The following is an 18,773-nucleotide window of genomic DNA, read 5'->3' on the forward strand; positions in this document are numbered from 1 at the left end:
AACCCCCCACTCCCATCCACTACCAAAATACTTACTTGTTCTCTACTTTGGCAGCATATATCTGGTTATTCTCCCCTTTGAGAGGCTTCTCCTCTGTTTTATTATAGTACAGGATCATCTCTTCCATCAGAACCACCAGCTTGTACATATCTCTCCAAGGTTGCACTACGAAGTGGCCCGGATGACACGCCACCGACACATAGATATCCATGTTATGACCTGCAGCAGAGACAGATTTAGAGAGAGTTTGGACCATATAATTACATATAGAACACTAGAATTGACTTTGGCATCCTAGCAACATGATTAAATATTGGGCATCTTGGTCAGGAAAACTTGGTCAGGTAACTGATCAAATGTTAAAATATAGTATAAAACAATGCATTTGTAGATACAGGCAGATCCCAAATTATAGGCAACCAATTTTTTTGCTCATCTTTATCAAGGGTGCCAATAATTTGGGAACTCGCTGTATATGTGAACAGTAGGGAATTCTCAAAGGTGCTGACATGGTGTCTGTTCTAAAATATTCCCTACATAGTGAACTATGTAATAATAATAATAATAATAATGGCGCCGGAGGGGTGGCTGCCGTTTTATGGGCTCCTAACCAACTGTGCTATTTTCTTTGTTACCCCTCACATTGTTTGTAACTTATTTTATACATTAAGTTGCTGCTACTGTCTCTTAAGACCGAAAGGAGCTTCTGGACATCAGAACAGCGATTACTCACCTCGAACTGGACAAAGATTTTTTCTTTAATGAGTGGGACAGGAAGGATATACTGCTTTCCGGAGAACAGTCCACGTGAAGAAAAGGCGGAGATACAGAGGGAGAATGTCGGGACGCCTTGTTAGGATTTGTAGGCGAGTGAGTAAATCACCACTACCATCGGTTCTATTGGCTAACGTGCAATCACTGGAAAACAAACTCAAAGATCTAAGGTCGAGACTATCCTACAAACGGGACATTAAAAACTGATATTTTGTGTGTCACCGAGTCGTGGCTGAACGACGACGCGGATAATATAGAGCTGGCTGGGTTTTCCGTGTATCGGCAGGACAGAGCAGCTACATCTGGTAAGACGAGGGGCGGGGTGTGTGTCTATTTGTCAATAACTGCTGGTGCACAATGTATAATATCAAAGAAGTATCGAGGTATTGCTCGGCTGTAAGCTGTAGAACACAATATCTATATTATTCGTAGCCGTCCATTTACCACCACAGACCGATGCTGGCACTAAGACCCCACTCAACAAGCTGTATAAAGCCAGAAGCAAACAAGAAAATGCTCACCCAGAAGAGGCGCTCCTAGTGGCCGGGGACTTTAATAGAGACAAACAAATCTGTTTTACCTCATTTCTACCAGCATGTCACATGTGCAACCAGAGGGAAAAAAATTCAAGACCACCTTTACTCCACACACAGAGACACTTACAAAGCTCTCCCCCACCATCCATTTGGCAAATCTGACCATAACTCTATCCTCCTGATTCCTGCTTACAAGCAAAAACTAAAAGCAGGAATTACCAGTGACACACTCAATACGGAAGTGGTAAGATGACGCGGATGCTACTCTCCAGGAGGAGTACACCACCTCAGTCACCGGCTTCATCAATAAGTGCATTGGCGACTTCATCCCTACAGTGACCGTAAGTACATATCTCAACCAGAAGCAATGGATTACAGGCAACATCTGCACCGAAATAAAGGCTAGATCCTGCCGCTTTCAAGGAGCGTAACACTAATCCGGATGCTCTATAAGAAGTCCCACTATTCCCTCAGACGAACCATCAAACAGGCAAAGCCAGACAGATTACCAGGGCATGTACTCAGAGCACGCGTGGACCATCTGGCAAGTGTCTTCACTGACATTTTCAACCTCTCCCTGGCCAAGTCTGCAATACCCACATATTTTAAGCAGACCACCATAGTCTCTGTGGTGAATCCGAAGGTAACCTGCCTAAATGACTACCGCCCCGTAAGCACTCACGTCAGTAGCTATGAAGTGTTTTGAAAGGCTGGTCATGGCTCACATCAACACCATCATCCCGGAAACCCTAGACCCACTCCAATTCGCATACTGCCCCAACAGATCCACAGGTGACGTAATCTCAATCCCACTCCACACTGCCCTTTCCCACCTGGACAAAAAGAACACCTATGTGAGAATGCTGTTAATTGACTACAGCTCAGCGTTCAACACAATAGTGCCCACAAAGCACATCACTCTGGGACCCATCAGGGGTGCATGCTCAGTCCTCTCCTGTACTCCCTGTTCACTCATGACTGCATGGTCAAGTACGACTCCAACACAATTATTAAGTTTGCTGACGACACAAGAGTGTTAGGCCTGATCACCGACAACGATGAGACAGCCTATAGGGAGGAGGTCAGAGACCTGGCAGTGTGGTGCCAGGACAATAACCTCTCCCTCAATGTGAGCAAGACAAAGAGCTGATCGTGGACTATGGGAAAAAGCGAGCCAAACAGAACCCCAGTCTCATCGACTGGGTTGTAGTGGAGCAGGTTGAGAGCTTCAAGTTCCTTGGTGTCCACATCAGCAACAAACTATCATGGTCCAAACACACCAATAAAGTCGTGAAGAGGGCACGACAATGCCTATTCCCCCTTAGGAGACTGAAAAGACTTGGCATGGGTCCTCAGAAGTTCGACAGCTGCACAATCAAGAGCATCCTGACCAGTTGCATCACCTCCTGGTATAGCAACGGCTCAGCATCCGACCGTAAGGCGCCACAGAGGGTAATGCGTATGGCCCAGTACATCACTGGGGCCAAGCTTCCTGCCATCCAGGACCAACATAATAGGCTGTGTCAGAGGAAAGCCCAAAAAATTGTCAAAGACTCCAGTCACCCAAGTCATAGACTGTTCTCTCTGCAAACGCACGGCAAGTGGTACCGGAGCACCAAGTCTAGATCCAAAAGGCTCCTTATAACAGCTACTACCCCCAAGCCATAAGACTGCTGAACAATTAATTAATAAAATGGCCACCCAGACAATTTACATTGACCCTCCCTGCCTTTGTTTTTACACTGCTGCTACTCGCTGTTATCTATGCAAAGTCACCTCGACTAATTACCTCGACGAACCTGTACCCCCGCACATTTACTCTGTACCGGTACCACCTGTGTATAACCTTCTCATTGTTATGTAATTTTATTGTGTTATTTTAGTTAATTTAGTAAATATTTTCTTAACTCTATTTCTTGAACTGCATTGTTGGTTAAGGGCTTGTAAGTAAGCATTTCACGGTAAGGTCTACACCTTTTGTATTCGGCCATGTGACAAATATAATTTGATTCGATTTACTCAGTACTTTGTTGAAGCACCTTTGGAAACGATTACAGCCTCGAGTCTTGGGTATGACGCTACAAGCTTGGCACATCTGTATTTGTTTTTTTCCCTCCCATTCCTCTCTGCAGATCCTCTCAAGCTCTGTCAGGTTAGATGGGGAACGTCGTTGCACAGCTATTTTAAGGTCTCTCTAGAGATGTGCGATCGGGTTCAAGTCCGAGCTCTGGCTGGGCTACTCAAGGACATTCAGAGACTTGTCTCAAAGCTACTCCTGTGTTGTCTTGGCTGTGTGCTTAGGGTCGTTGTCCTGTTGAAAGGTGAACCCTGTTGGAAGGTGAGCGCTCTAGAGCACATTTTCATCAAGGATCTCTCTGTACTTTGCTCCATTAATCTTTTCCTCGATCCTGACTAGTCTCCCAGTCCCTGACGCTGAAAAACATCCCCACAGCGTGATGCTGCAAACCACCATGCTTCAACATAGAGATGGTGCAGGTTTCCTCCAGACGTGAGGCTTGGCATTCAGGCCAAAAAGACTTCAATCTTGGTTTCATCAGACAAGAGAATCTTGTTTCTCATGGTCTGAGTCTTTAGGTGCCTTTTGGCAAACTCCAAGCAGACTGCCTTTTACTAAAGAGTGGAATCGTCTGGCCACTCTACTATAAAGGCCTGATTGGTGGAGTGCTGCAGAGATGGTTGTCCTTCTGGAAGATTCTACCATATCCACAGATGAACTCTGGAGCTCTATCAGGGTGATCATCGGGTTCCTGACCAAGGCCCTTCTCCCCCAACTGCTCATTTTGGCCATGAGGCCAAAAAACAGTATTCGCATTGTCATTATGGGGTATTGTGTGTAAATTGATAAATCGTTTTTAATCTATTTTAAAATAAGGTTGTAACGTAACAAATTGTGGAAAAAGTCAAGGGATCTGAATACTTTCTGAGTGCACTGTATGGTACTGACCTGCAGGTGGTAGTTCCAGCAGCAGAGGTAGCTTGATAGGTGTGGTGGATGAGGGAGGTGGGGGAGTCCCCGGAGGGGTGCTTGAACCCCCTGTCGGCCTTGGTTCCAAGCGGGCACGTCTTAGCTGGGGCTTGGTACCGTTGGAGCTGGGTGTGGTGGTGGTTGTGGAGGTCTTGGGGGTAGAGGTGAGGGTGGCAGTGGAGGTACAAGTGGAGGTCTTGGAAGGGCTGTGATAAGAGAAGATTAAATATATACTATTGTCAATTGTCAAAGAGCCACTCAAAAGTGTATTTTTCCTAACCCCAACCCCACAAGAAAGGGGAGTTCGCACAACGGCAGGAGATTCCACACTGTGTAGGATTCAGGAACTGACTTGTTGAAATGGACTCCCAGCCCTACCAGTGGTCCCCTCTGTGTTTGAAGAGATCCGAGGCAGCCATTTGGCGGTTGAGACTCCTCGCGGGGTCCTGGAAGTTCTTGTCGGGGAACAGGTAGACATGGGCTACACTGCGCTTGGTCTCATCCAGCTTGGCGATCTGTGGAGAGAGGTCGGGGAGTGGATAAGAAGCCCAATATTTCAATACACAAACATATTTGTCATACAAAACAGCCCAATCACAGAGTGACGTTTCCAATGTTTACTCAGCAAAGATGTAACAGCTGAATGCACACATTCAATACAGTGGAGCATCCATTTCTACCCTGAGCCCTCACCCCCTCCCTTCCACTAAGATGTACTTCAGTACGTTTCCATCATCCAGGATTTATCCATGCTCTCCTGTTCTTCTTATCAGACAGCACCTGGAGTTATTGGGAAAACACATTCCTACAGTCTACCACTAAATAATTACACTTCCCATACACAAAGAGCTTAAACCTAACACTACTTTCAATCTCGAAAGATATCAAAATTGTATATTCATACTAAGAGGATACAATGACAAAAATCAAAGATATAAAACAGTAAAGATGCAAAGATATAAAACAGTAATATACGGGGCATTCGGAAAGTATTCAGACCCCTTGATTTTTTACACATTTTTCTTACGTTACAGCCCTATTCTAAAATGGATTAAATATTTATTTTGTTATTCAGCAATCTACACACAATACCGCACAATGACAAAAAACAGAAATACCTTATTTAAATAAGTATCAGACCCTTTGCTATGAGATGTTTCAACAACTTGATTGGAGTCCACCTGGGGTAAATTCAATTGATTGGACATGATTTGGAAAGGCACACACCTGTCTATATAAGGTCCCACAGTTCACGTCAGAGCAAAAACCAAGCCATGAGGTTAAAGGAATTGTCCGTAGAGCTCCGAGACAGGATTGTGTCGAGGCACAGATCTGGGGAAGGGTGCTAAAACATTACTGCAGCTTTGAAGGTCCCCAAGAACACTGTGGCCTCCTCATCTTTAAAATTGAAGAAGTTTGGAACCCCCAAGACTCTTCCGACTGAGAACCCGATGGTCACTCTGACAGAGCTACAGAGTTCCTCTGTGGTGATGGGAGAACCTTCCAGAAGGACAACCATCTCTGCAGCACTCCACTAATCAGGCCTTTATGATACAGCTGCCAGACGGAAGCTATTCCTCAGTAAAAGGCACATGACAGCCCGCTTGGAGTTTGCCAAAAGGTACCTAAAGTACTCTCAGACCATGAGAAACAAGATTCTCTGGTCTGATGAAACCAAGATTGAATTCTGTACCCTGAATGCCAAGAGTCACTTCTGGAGGAAACTTGGCAGAGAGAGATCCTTGATCAAAACCTGCTTCAGAGTGCTCAGGACCTCAGACTGGGGCAAAGGTTCACCTTCCAACAGGACAACGACCCTAAGCACACAGCAAAGACAACACAGGAGTGGCTTCGGGACAAGTCTCCGAATGTCCTTGAGTGACTCAGCCAGAGCCCGGACTCAAACCCGATCGAACATCTCTGGAGACACCTGAAAATACAGTGCCTTGCGAAAGTATTCGGCCCCCTTGAACTTTGCGACCTTTTGCCACATTTCAGGCTTCAAACATAAAGATATTAAACTGTATTTTTTTGTGAAGAATCAACAACAAGTGGGGCACAATCATGAAGTGGAACAACATTTATTGGATATTTCAAACTTTTTTAACAAATCAAAAACTGAAAAATTGGGCGTGCAAAATTATTCAGCCCCTTTACTTTCAGTGCAGCAAACTTTCTCCAGAAGTTCAGTGAGGATCTCTGAATGATCCAATGTTGACCTAAATGACTAATGATGATAAATACAATCCACCTCTGTGTAATCAAGTCTCCGTATAAATGCACCTGCACTGTGATAGTCTCAGAGGTCCGTTAAAAGCGCAGAGAGCATCATGAAGAACAAGGAACACACCAGGCAGGTCCGAGATACTGTTGTGAAGAAGTTTAAAGCCGGATTTGGATACAAAAAGATTTCCCAAGCTTTAAACATCCCAAGGAGCACTGTGCAAGCGATAATATTGAAATGGAAGAAGTATCAGACCACTGCAAATCTACCAAGACCTGGCCGTCCCTCTAAACTTCCAGCTCATACAAGGAGAAGACTGATCAGAGATGCAGCCAAGAGGCCCATGATCACTCTGGATGAACTGCAGAGATCTACAGCTGAGGTGGGAGGCTCTGTCCATAGGACAACAATCAGTCGTATATTGCACAAATCTGGCCTTTATGGAAGAGTGGCAAGAAGAAAGCCATTTCTTAAAGATATCCATAAAAAGTGTAGTTTAAAGTTTGCCACAAGCCACCTGTGAGACACACCAAACATGTGGAAGAAGGTGCTCTGGTCAGATGAAACCAAAATTGAACTTTTTGGCAACAATGCAAAACGTTATGTTTGGCGTAAAAGCAACACAGCTCATCACCTGAACACACCATACCCACTGTCAAACATGGTGGTGGCAGCATCATGGTTTGGGCCTGCTTTTCTTCAGCAGGGACAGGGAAGATGGTTAAAATTGATGGGAAGATGGATGGAGCCAAATACAGGACCATTCTGGAAGAAAACCTGATGGAGTCTGCAAAAGACCTGAGACTGGGACGGAGATTTGTCTTCCAACAAGACAATGATCCAAAACATAAAGCAAAATCTACAATGGAATGGTTAAAAAATAAACATATCCAGGTGTTAGAATGGCCAAGTCAAAGTCCAGACCTGAATCCAATCGAGAATCTGTGGAAAGAACTGAAAACTGCTGTTCACAAATGCTCTCCATCCAACCTCACTGAGCTCGAGCTGTTTTGCAAGGAGGAATGGGAAAAATTTCAGTCTCTCGATGTGCAAAACTGATAGAGACATACCCCAAGCGACTTACAGCTGTAATCGCAGCAAAAGGTGGCGCTACAAAGTATTAATTTAAGGGGCTGAATAATTTTGCACGCCCAATTTTTCAGTTTTTGATTTGTTAAAAAAGTTTGAAATATCCAATAAATGTCGTTCCACTTCATGATTGTGTCCCACTTGTTGTTGATTCTTCACAAAAAAATACAGTTTTATATCTTTATGTTTGAAGCCTGAAATGTGGCAAAAGGTCGCAAAGTTCAAGGGGGCCGAATACTTTCGCAAGGCACTGTAGCTGTGCAGCGACGCTCCCCATCCAACCTGATAGAGCTTGATAGGATTTGCAAAGACGAATGGAAGAAACTCCCCAAATAAAGGTGTGCCAATCTTGTAGAGTCATAACCAAGAAGACTCGAGGCTAAGACACTGCCAAAGGTGCTTCAACAATGTACTAAGTAAAGGGTCTGAATAGTTATGTAAATATATATATATTTTTTTAAATGTTTCATAAATGTGCAAAAATGTCTAAAAACTTGTTTTTGCTTTGTCATTATGGGGTATTGTGATGTCATTATGGGGTATTGTGATGTCATTATGGGGTATTGTGATGTCATTATGGGGTATTGTGATGTCATTATGGGGTATTGTGATGTCATTATGGGGTATTGTGATGTCATTATGGGGTATTGTGAGTAGATTGAAGAGGAAAAACAACTATTTCATCAACTTTAGAATAAGGCTGCAATGTAACAAAATGTGGAAAAAGTCAAAGGGTCTGAAAACTGTGCAAATGCTCTGTAAAACAGTAAAGATATAAAACAGTAATATAAAATCTATCACTGTTAAGAAGAATTCCGCTTTAAGTTTACGATGGTCAGAGTCTATAGTATGCGTTGATAACTTCCAATATCCATTCTGAGAATGTATCACACACTCACAAAACAGATGACTAGACTTGGCATAGAACTCAATCACACTGAAAAAAAAGAGATGTAATACATTACCTTCACACTGCAGTCTGTGGAGTTGAGCACGGCGTCTCGGAACCACTGAACAGCGTCTGGAGTCCAGGAGCCCACACCACTCACAGTCAGGTCAGCCAGACAACACTTCACCGCCTAGAGAGACTACGGCACGTCAGACTACATTACCCAGACAACACTTCACCGCCTAGAGAGACTACGGCACATCAGACTACTTTACCCAGACAACACTTCACCGCCTAGGGAGACTCAGACTTTTACCCAGACACACTTCACCGCCTAGAGAGACTTCAGACTACATTACCCAGACAACACTTCACCGCCAGGTCAGACTACTTTACCCAGACAACACTTCACCGCCTAGCAGGTCAGACTACATTACCTATACACAGACACCCCCCTCCCCCTCCCACACACACAGACACCATCTCTCCATCCATGTTCTGACCTGTGGTGGGATGGCAATCAGGTCCCATAGGAAAGGAGGTGGGACTTCCCTCAGCTCAATCACCTCCACTGAGGCCTGCACCCCCAGGTCTATGAAGAGGATGTCCAACACACAACTACCATGGAGGTTAGTGATCTATAGGAGAAACGGGAATGAGGGAGGGTGAAAGAATACAGGGAAAGTGTGAGAACATAACTTATGACCTGCTTGTCTAGGATGTGCTAGCATTGTGTGCTACAGATGTGGGATCTTAATTTGATCACTCTTATGTAGCTGAGAATTCTTCTGCACTGCAGGAGCTGGATGATTTATATATATTCACTGAAAACCCACACTAACACACAGTTATATTACAAGTATTGCACTTTTCATGTTGCTTCATTTTGGCCAGCTAACCACAGACAGACCAAGCAACATTATGGACTAAACGTTCAAATCCTGTTGCTGCAGGATTATTTTGCCGTGACAATACTGGTCAAATTAAGATCCTCCATCTGTATACATTTTTTACAATATTTGGTGTAGAATTGAGCTTGTTAACTTCTGTCCAGGTAAGTCACCTTCTGCTCCACCTCTTCATTGTGGGTCAAACTGAAGCTAGATGGTATGACCTTTAGGCAGAACTGTAGCTGGGACATGCAGTATCTATCCCTGCCCCAAACTATTGACTGTGTAGGCAACAGAATCCATCTCACCTCCACGCGAGACCATTTGCCTTTGTAGCGCGCCAGACAGCCTTTCCCACAGAACGGTCTGGACACCAGGAACTCTGACGTCTCCTGCCAGACAGAAGAGATTATGTTATCAGTATAGGACAGGATAATGTCATCAACGTGAGACAGACACCGGCGAAAAAACAAACATGAGATCTACGTTGACTCAGACTGTTGAAGCAGAACACCTCAGGTCAAAGTTAATATATCATATGTAGATTGATGAGGGGGAAAAACAACAACAATTTAACCAATTTTAGAATAAGGCTGTAAAGTAACAACGTGAAAAAAGTCAAGGGGTCTGAATACACTTAATATACAATATTATGTAGCCTGGTATATATATATTAGAGAGAGAGAGAGTCTGTATTTTGTGCATCAGAACAAACCTGAACACTGTCTTAGTGAATGATAACTGGGGACTACGGTAGGGGACTACGGTAGGTACTATGTTGCCACTGGGTCAATGACAGTCAGTTCCAGTGTCATGTGATGAGATTAACTAAATAGCCTGTGTCTTAACCCCGGATTATGTTCCTTAATCTCAACTGTGTCTGGCTCTCAGCAGCCTCTTCAGAGGACGACAGACAGAAGCTCTCACACACACAGGCACACACAAGCGCTTGCGCACACACACACAGACAGTCACACACACACACACACACACACACACACACACACACACACACACACACACACACACACACACACACACACACACACACACAGTCACACACACACACACACACACACACACACACACACACACACACACACACACACACACACACACACACACACAGTCACACACACACACACACACACACACACACAGTCACACACACAGTCACACACACAGTCACACACACAGTCACACGGGTACCTGTGAGTGGAAGTATGCCTCAGCCTTCTCCAGGATCTCAGTGAGTTTGGCCAGACCTCGAGACGGGAGCTGGCAGTAGAAGGTCCCGTCTGAACACACACTTCTCACAGCCACGTTCATATAGGCACTGTTCACCTACAGGGAGAGAGAACCATGGATGGGTTAGACATGATCCCATTCCACTCAGATTCAAATAATATGGACTGAAAAACAGGGATTAATACAGTGGTGATGAAAGACGCTCCAGAACGTCTTCGACCCACTGACAGTGGTACAGGCACTCTCCCCTCCTATGACAGTTACCCACCTGTAGGGGGCTGGCCAGAGTCTTGTCCTGCAGGGCTTTGATACATGCAGCGTTGATGTTGACATCATCATCCTGCGACGTGTCATACAGGACCACCAATGGGGTCTGCCCTCTCTCTAGGATCTCAGCCAATAGGATCTTGCCGCTGGTCATGGACTCAAACTTCTTCAGGACAGCAGGCTCCTGGCAGAAAGGCTCCAGACCTAGGTAGGAAAACAGACGGACAGACAGACACTTCATTAAGAAGAAGAAACTGAATCCAAACATCTGACTGTATCACTATTGTATAAATATCAACAAGCCTTCTGCAACTTTGTGATGAAAAAAAAATATATAATTAACTGTCTAAGATTGTGATCAAAACTCACCAGCCAATTGACACTTGGTGGCCTGGAAAGGCAGGTTGAAAAACTTCTCATGCAGCTCAAACACTTTGGCCTTGCTGATGACTTCTGAAAACCCGTGATCCACATAGTAAACCTACAGATTCGCAGAAAACAGTGAAAAAAAAAAGTGGAGAAGTGATTCATTTTCTAAAATGTCAAACCCTAAACCCTCCTCCTATCCTTCAACCATTAACATGGCACCATAGACCCATAACAAATACCCTACGTTATAGAAATCATTGTATCTTTATTCATTTCGAAGTTTCAACCAATTGACCTTAGAACTCACCTTGACCTTGTCGGCCATGACCTCTGTGACTTGTGCTCGTAGTATCTCCTCGTCCTCCTCAGTCCTGACGGCAGCCAGCTGTCCCGAGGTTAGGGAGGCCAGGGGTGTACCACTTTTCTTGTCACGAGTACGGGTGTTGTTGTCCTGGCAACAGTAGAATTCAATCATCTTATCCTCCAGAGCCTCCTGTGCCTGGGAGTAACCCTCTCCTATGTACCTGGATGGAGGATACACAGAGAGAGAGGGGAGGGTAAGGAAGCATTTCACAGGAAGGTCTACACCTGTTGTATTTGGCACATAAGACAAATATAATTTGATTTGAGGGGGGTAAGAAGAGAGCGAGAGGAGAATCTTTCATTTCTTTCTATTCATCCAGGTAAGGCTTAGTTAAACAGCACTGAGGGCATATTCTTACTGCACCACAACCAAACGACTCCCATGCCCATCCCACTGGTTCTTACCGGAGTATGACTCCGTTGGTATTAGCAGCCTCCCCCACCAACACAGAGGGGTACTCCTCTTGGGGGATGAGAAGAGGAGGTACAGTCTGGGTACTGAGCCTCCTCCCCACCTCCTCTCTGGCCCTGCGCTCCTCCACTGACTCCCTCCTGTTGTGGTTCTCCTCCCTGGTCCTCTTGTACAGAATGGCCCGTTTGGGGTTGTCCGGCATGGGGTATTCGATGGTGCAGAAGTCAGAGAGCAGCAAGAGATTCTCCAGGACGTGTTCTGGGAGTTTGGTTTTGTACGTGTCCAAGTAGAGTTTGGGTAAGGCATGGGCCCATAGACCATTGCTGTATTTGACGAGAAGCTCTCCCAGTTTTTGTCTGAGGTCGGGAGAGAGGGTGGAGGGGGAGGCTGGAGGACGAGGGGAGGACGAGGGGGAGGTGAGTGCGAGGGGGCTCATGGTAGTGGTAGAGGGGGTGGTAGGGGGCTTTGACTGGGGCTTGATGTCCATGGATGGGGTGAAGGTGGTGGAGGTGGGGTATTGGACTCTGGTAGGGACAGGGGATGGGGTCTGTGTTTGTGTTGGTTCCTTAGCTGGGTAGAGGAGTAACTCATTGGGGTTGCTGCTGCATGGTTTCTCTACCTGGAACAGGAGGACATATTCTTCTGATAAACAGAGTCTAGAACAACCAGTGGCCATACAATATGCATCAAGCATCTCAGAATAGGAGTGTTGATCTAGGATCAGGTCTTTCCTGTTCATGTAACCTTATTCATTGTGATCTAATAGTCAAAACAGATCCTAAATCAGCATATGAGACATTTGATACATACATGCCCAGATCTAAAAACACACAAAAAGGATAATACTGCCATTATAAATCACATAATATTAAAATACTTCACACCCATAGCCCTATGCAGTTGTGCGGACTTACAGGCTATTTGACTTAGAGAGTATCAACTGTTACAACGGGTATAGGGTGCAAATATTTTTGCTTTTGTGAACCAGATGAGGGATGCTTATGACGGTATTACTGAACTCCATGTAAACATAGAAAATGTTTGGCTAGAAAATAAAACTCTATATACAATATCAGTATTACACTCAAACCATGTTCTGTTTATTAAGCTATACATTATTCATCCGGCTTTTAAAAATAAACTGAAATAAAGTATTCAATATACAGGATCATAGTTTGAGCTAGTTTGCTACATCAAAATAATCCTGCAGCAACAGGAAATGTGAATTATTATGTGGATCAGAATTAATGGACATTTTTGTAAGGGTTGGTACATTTTTTCGTAAAGATATATCAACTCTGAAATTTCAAAGTGGAAATTCAAAATTCAGAAGCCTTTTTCAACCTCAAATAGACTACAAGTTTTAATGTCCTAACATTGCAGGAATGTTCTCCTGCAATAGGGTCGTCAAATTAAGTTCCAACATCTGTACATTCTGTGCAGATGTGTGTCCAGTGCTCCAGGTCTTACCAAGATAGTGGTATTTCAACAGTGTAATTTAATACTGTACAACAGTATAAATACAATACAAGTTTGGTACGTACGGTGCAGATGTGTGTCCAGTGCTCCAAGTCTTTGATTGCTTCACTAGGCAGGTCCTGTTTGTACAGTTCTCTGTAGAGCTGAGGTAGCTTGGACACCCAGAAACCATTACTGTACTTGTTCAGAACCTCTCTGATACGCCCTTGCACCTGCTGGGGGTTGTAGTTCCCACCGGGTGAGGGGTTATAGTCCTTGGGGTAGTGATGTGGCTTGGGCTTCCCCGAGACAGCATTTTCTTTGATGTTTGTGGGAGCTGGAGGAGGAAAGAGGAGGACATTTAAGGTGAAATTGGTTAGGCACGATTTGTATGAAATAATACAAGTATAGACTTGTTATTGCACAGTTTTTGGGATCATACGGAATAGAAAGTCCAGGAGTCTGTCCTGACCAGGCAGCTATAGTCTAGGGCCCAGAGAAAAACTTGGTGTTGCATTGCAAGAGACTTTTGGTGCCTCGGGGGGTAACACTAAAAACAGTCTGCTTTCCTAGAACCTGTCTCTTATTACAGAGAAATAAGTCATGAGTTAGCAGCCTAATGCTAATCTCTAGCCTGTAATGTGATTTTTGCTTTGAGTGCTTTATTCAAAGGACAGTAATGTGAAGGACTGGAACCAGAGGGGTCAGTCATCTCTTGAAACAGTTATTTACACAGCTGTTTTACTTCTGATGTAAAGACTGATCTCTCTGTGAGGAACTACACCCCAGATGAAAACAGCAAAGCTGTGGACCGATAAAACCCCTGATCTGGGACATACAGTCAGTCTATTGTAGTCCTTAAACTGTCCTACATACTGTTGCTCTGCTGGGTATTTGTGTGTGTGTGTGTGTGTGTGTGTGTGTGTGTGTGTGTGTGTGTGTGTGTGTGTGTGTGTGTGTGTGTGTGTGTGTGTGTGTGTCAGTGTCCCACGTACGGTTGCTCTGGGTGTTCCTGGAGAAATTAGTGTGCACTTCCTTCTGGATCAGTGACGGCAGGGTCATCCTTTTGTCTGACCTAAACACACAACAAGAAGAGAGAGCGAGTCTTGACTTGGAACCATTTCAACTGTATCCTTCAAATGACAGAGAGTCTAATCAGACACTTCTGAACCAATGGCGGAATAACAAAAGGACTTGCATTCATTTCCTTTTTGTTTAGTTTCCTGGTTGGATACATAATGGCAGTTTGTGTCCCCATTTCTCAACCAAAAAAAGACTCAGGTGGAAGAAGCCAGCCAGCAATATCAGTCAACCCAGTCACTGCTAGACGAGACTGCTGTACTCTGCTGTACCCTGTTCACACTCCATAAACATTAGGCCTGTGCTAGAGTGTAGAGGCCTGAGATATCCTCATAGAAATTGAATAACTCCTCGAACAGTCATCCCCATTCAATTCAATGGGTGAGTGAGCCTTCTCCCCTTCTACTACAGTGATTACACCCTACCCACAATTATTTCTGAAGGGAGATTCTCCATTCCAGAATTACCTTAGACAATAGGAGCATAAAATTCTGAATAGATCACGCTTATACAACTGAGTCGCTGGGCAGAACAGCACCCGAAAAAGGCCAATCATTGCCTGAAATCCCCAGACATAGATAATTGTGGGCCCGGGACCTCATTTATCATTATTGCATAGAAATTATTCTAAAATACTACTTACCAACGGAACTTAGAATGTTCGTACGCATAATAAAATTGTGATTTATCAAACAAACCGACGAGCATCATACTCACACCGGTAGTAGATAACCAATGATAACCAGTTCATTAGAAAGTGCATTGATGATGTCGTTCCCATAGCAACGATTAAAACATTCCCAAACCAGAAACCGTGGATTGATGGCAGCATTCGCGTGAAAATGAAAGCGTGAACCACTGCTTTTAACCAGGGAAAGGTGACCGGAAACATGACCGAATACAAACAGTGTAGCTATTCCCTCCGCAAGGCAATCAAACAAGCTAAGGGTCAGTATAGAGACAAAGTAGAGTCACAATTCAACGACTCAGATACAAGAGGTATGTGGCAGGGTCTACAGTCAATCACGGATTACAAAAAGAAAACCAGCCCCGTCACGGACCAGGATGTCTTGCTCCCAGGCAGACTAAATAACTTTTTTGCCCGCTTTGAGGACAATACAGTGCCACTGACACGGCCCGCAACCAAAACCTGCGGACTCTCCTTCCCTGCAGCCAACTTGAGGAAAACATTTAAACGTGTTAACCCTCGCAAGGCTGCAGGCCCAGACGGCATCCCCAGCCGCATCCTCAGAAAATGCGCAGACCAGCTGGCTGGTGTGTTTACGGACATATTCAACCAATCCTTATCCCAGTCTGCTGTTCCCACATGCTTCAAGAGGGCCACCATTGTCCCTGTTCCCAAGAAAGCTAAGGTAACTGAGCTAAACAACTACGGCCCCGTAGCACTCACTTCCGTCATCATGAAGTGCTTTGAGAGACTAGTCAAGGACCATATCACCTCCACCCTACCTGACACCCTAGACCCACTCCAATTTGCTTACCGCCCAAATAGGTCCACAGACGATGCAATCTCAACCACACTGCACACTGCCCTAACCCATCTGGACAAGAGGAATACCTATGTGAGAATGCTGTTCATCGACTACAGCTCAGCATTTAACACCATAGTACCCTCCAAACTCGTCATCAAGCTCGAGACCCTGGGTCTTGACCCCGCACTGTGCAACTGGGTACTGGACTTCCTGACGGGCCGCCCCCCAGGTGGTGAGGGTAGGTAACAACATCTCCACCCCGCTGATCCTCAACACTGGGGCCCCACAAGGGTGCGTTCTGAGCCCTCTCCTGTGCTCCCTGTTCACCCATGACTGCGTGGCCATGCACGCCTCCAACTCAATCATCAAGTTTGCGGACGACACTACAGTAGTAGGCTTGATTAACAACAATGACGAGACGGCCTACTAGGAAGGAGGTGAGGCCCTTCGGAGTGTGGTGTCAGAAAAATAACCTCCCACTCAACGTCAACAATGAAAGGAGATGATTGTGGACTTCAAGAAACAGCAGAGGCAGCACCCCCCTATCCACATCGACGGGACAGTAGTGGAGAGGGTAGTAAGCTTTAAGTTCCTTGGCATACACATCACGGACAAACTGAATTGGTCCACCCACACAGACAGCGTCGTGAAGAAGGCGCAGCAGCGCCTAACATTGAGTGGCTGCTGCCAACACACTGACTCAACTCCAGCCACTTTAATAATGGGAATTGATGGAAATGGATGTAAAATATATCACTAGCCACTTTAAACAATGCTACTTAATATAATGTTTACATAGCCTACATTACTCATCTCATATGTATATACTGTACCCTATATCATCTACTGCATCTTTATGTAATACATGTATCACTAGCCACTTTAAACTATGCCACTTTGTTTACATACCTTACATTACTCATCTCATATGTATATACTGTACTAGATACCATCTACTGCATCTCGCCTATGCCGTTCTGTACCATCACTCATTCATATATCTTTGTGTACATATTCTTTATCCCTTTACACTTGTGTGTACAAGGTAGTAGTTTTGGAATTGTTAGGTTAGATTACTCATTGGTTATTACTGCATTGTCGGAACTAGAAGCACAAGCATTTCGCTACACTCGCATTAACATCTGCTAACCATGTGTAGGTGAGAAATAAATTTGATTTGATTTGAAATACCAATTGTTATTAGCTTCAGTGATCGTGCACGACCTTGGCTGTTTGCATTTCGAAATGCCCCTAATTAACCATATCGGGTCAAAATTAGAGGTCGACCGATTAATCGGAATGGCCGATTGATTAGGGCCGATTTCAAGTTTTCATAACAATCGGAAATTCGTATTTTTGGGCGCCGATTTTGCAGATTTAAAAATATATATATTTAATCTTTATTTAACTAGGTAAGTCAGTTAAGAACACATTCTTATTTTCAATGACGGCCTAGGAACGAGGCAGAACGACAGATTTTTACCTTGTCAGCTCGGGGGATCCAATCTTGCAACCTTACAGTTAACTAGTCCAGCGCTCTAACCACCTGCCTCACGAGGAGCCTGCCTGTTACACGAATGCAGTAAGCCAAGGTAAGTTGCTAGCTAGCATTCAACTTATCTTATAAAAAAACAATCAATCAATGACTGTCGTTGCTCCAATGTGTACTTAACCATAAACATCAATGCCTTTCTTAAAATCAATACACAAGTATATATTTTTAAACCTGCATATTTAGCTAAAAGAAATCTAGGTTTGCAGGCAATATTAACCAGGTGAAATTGTGTCACTTCTCTTGCGTTCATTGCACGCTGAGTCAGGGTATATGCAACAGTTTGGGCAGCCTGGCTCATTGCGAACTAATTTGCCAGAATGTTACGTAATTATGACATAACATTGAAGGTTGTGCAATGTAACTGGAATATTTAGACTCATGGATGCCACCCATTAGATACAAATCGGCCATTAATCGGTACCAGCTTTTTTTTTTTGTCCTCCAATAATCGGTATTGGTGTTGAAAAATCATATTCGGTCGACCTCTAGTCAAAATCCTCCCTTTAAAGCCAGTGGGGAATATACAACGCCGTACCATAAAATACAAAGCACAACCAAAAAGAACGATGAAAAAAATACAGCTAAAAGGTTTTATTTGGCTCGCTCAGTTGTGGCTTGACCAGTAAACATAGCTACAAAGAGAGGACCATTAGGACAAATCAAGTTACTTTAGCAATGGTCAATTTACTTCAAATGAGTAATTAACACTCACCAATAAGCCATCCATCCTCAACAGCTCCCTCATGTAGGTGAATAGGCCAACATTGCTGTTCTGCAGAATGAACGAGTGGTGCATTCCACCTGGCCACTATAGTCTTTCCCGCGTCACATAACCTATCACCTGCACATTATGAGTGGAAGCCTTTTCAGTTCATATAGTTGAACTAGTTTTGATTTGGTGGTGCTTTTATGGCGATGTGCGTGCTGTCAATCGAAATTGTATTTAACTGGTCGTTTTGTTGATGATTGCATCCAAAACATTGGTTCATCGAGGGCTGTGAGATGCCGATCAACAAGCTCCCGCTGAAAAGTGCACGTTGCCAAAAACACGAGGGTAGATGGCACTTGAATGTGCACCGGAATGGCATGTGTTTGCCTTTCTAAATCCTTAGAGATTGGTTCGGGAAACTACAGTATATC

General features: G+C 44.3%; 1 protein-coding gene across 1 annotated transcript in view; it reads right to left on the reverse strand.

Moving 5' to 3' along the window:
- LOC112259777 (tudor domain-containing protein 7B-like) overlaps window positions 1–18,773 on the reverse strand; it is a 40,435-nt gene that overhangs the window by 2,183 nt on the left and 19,479 nt on the right. The window contains exons 5-17 of the mRNA XM_042328176.1: window positions 14,501–14,580; window positions 13,592–13,842; window positions 12,041–12,666; window positions 11,580–11,796; window positions 11,273–11,384; window positions 10,905–11,107; window positions 10,598–10,732; window positions 9,697–9,780; window positions 9,002–9,136; window positions 8,575–8,688; window positions 4,675–4,811; window positions 4,276–4,502; window positions 36–219 (exon numbers count right to left, since the gene is read on the reverse strand). Coding sequence (XP_042184110.1) covers window positions 36–219; window positions 4,276–4,502; window positions 4,675–4,811; window positions 8,575–8,688; window positions 9,002–9,136; window positions 9,697–9,780; window positions 10,598–10,732; window positions 10,905–11,107; window positions 11,273–11,384; window positions 11,580–11,796; window positions 12,041–12,666; window positions 13,592–13,842; window positions 14,501–14,580 — 2,505 coding nt within the window. The remainder of the gene's footprint in view (window positions 1–35; window positions 220–4,275; window positions 4,503–4,674; window positions 4,812–8,574; window positions 8,689–9,001; window positions 9,137–9,696; window positions 9,781–10,597; window positions 10,733–10,904; window positions 11,108–11,272; window positions 11,385–11,579; window positions 11,797–12,040; window positions 12,667–13,591; window positions 13,843–14,500; window positions 14,581–18,773) is intronic.

Source organism: Oncorhynchus tshawytscha, linkage group LG10 (assembly GCF_018296145.1).
Source record: "Oncorhynchus tshawytscha isolate Ot180627B linkage group LG10, Otsh_v2.0, whole genome shotgun sequence".
Taxonomy (NCBI): domain Eukaryota; kingdom Metazoa; phylum Chordata; class Actinopteri; order Salmoniformes; family Salmonidae; genus Oncorhynchus; species Oncorhynchus tshawytscha.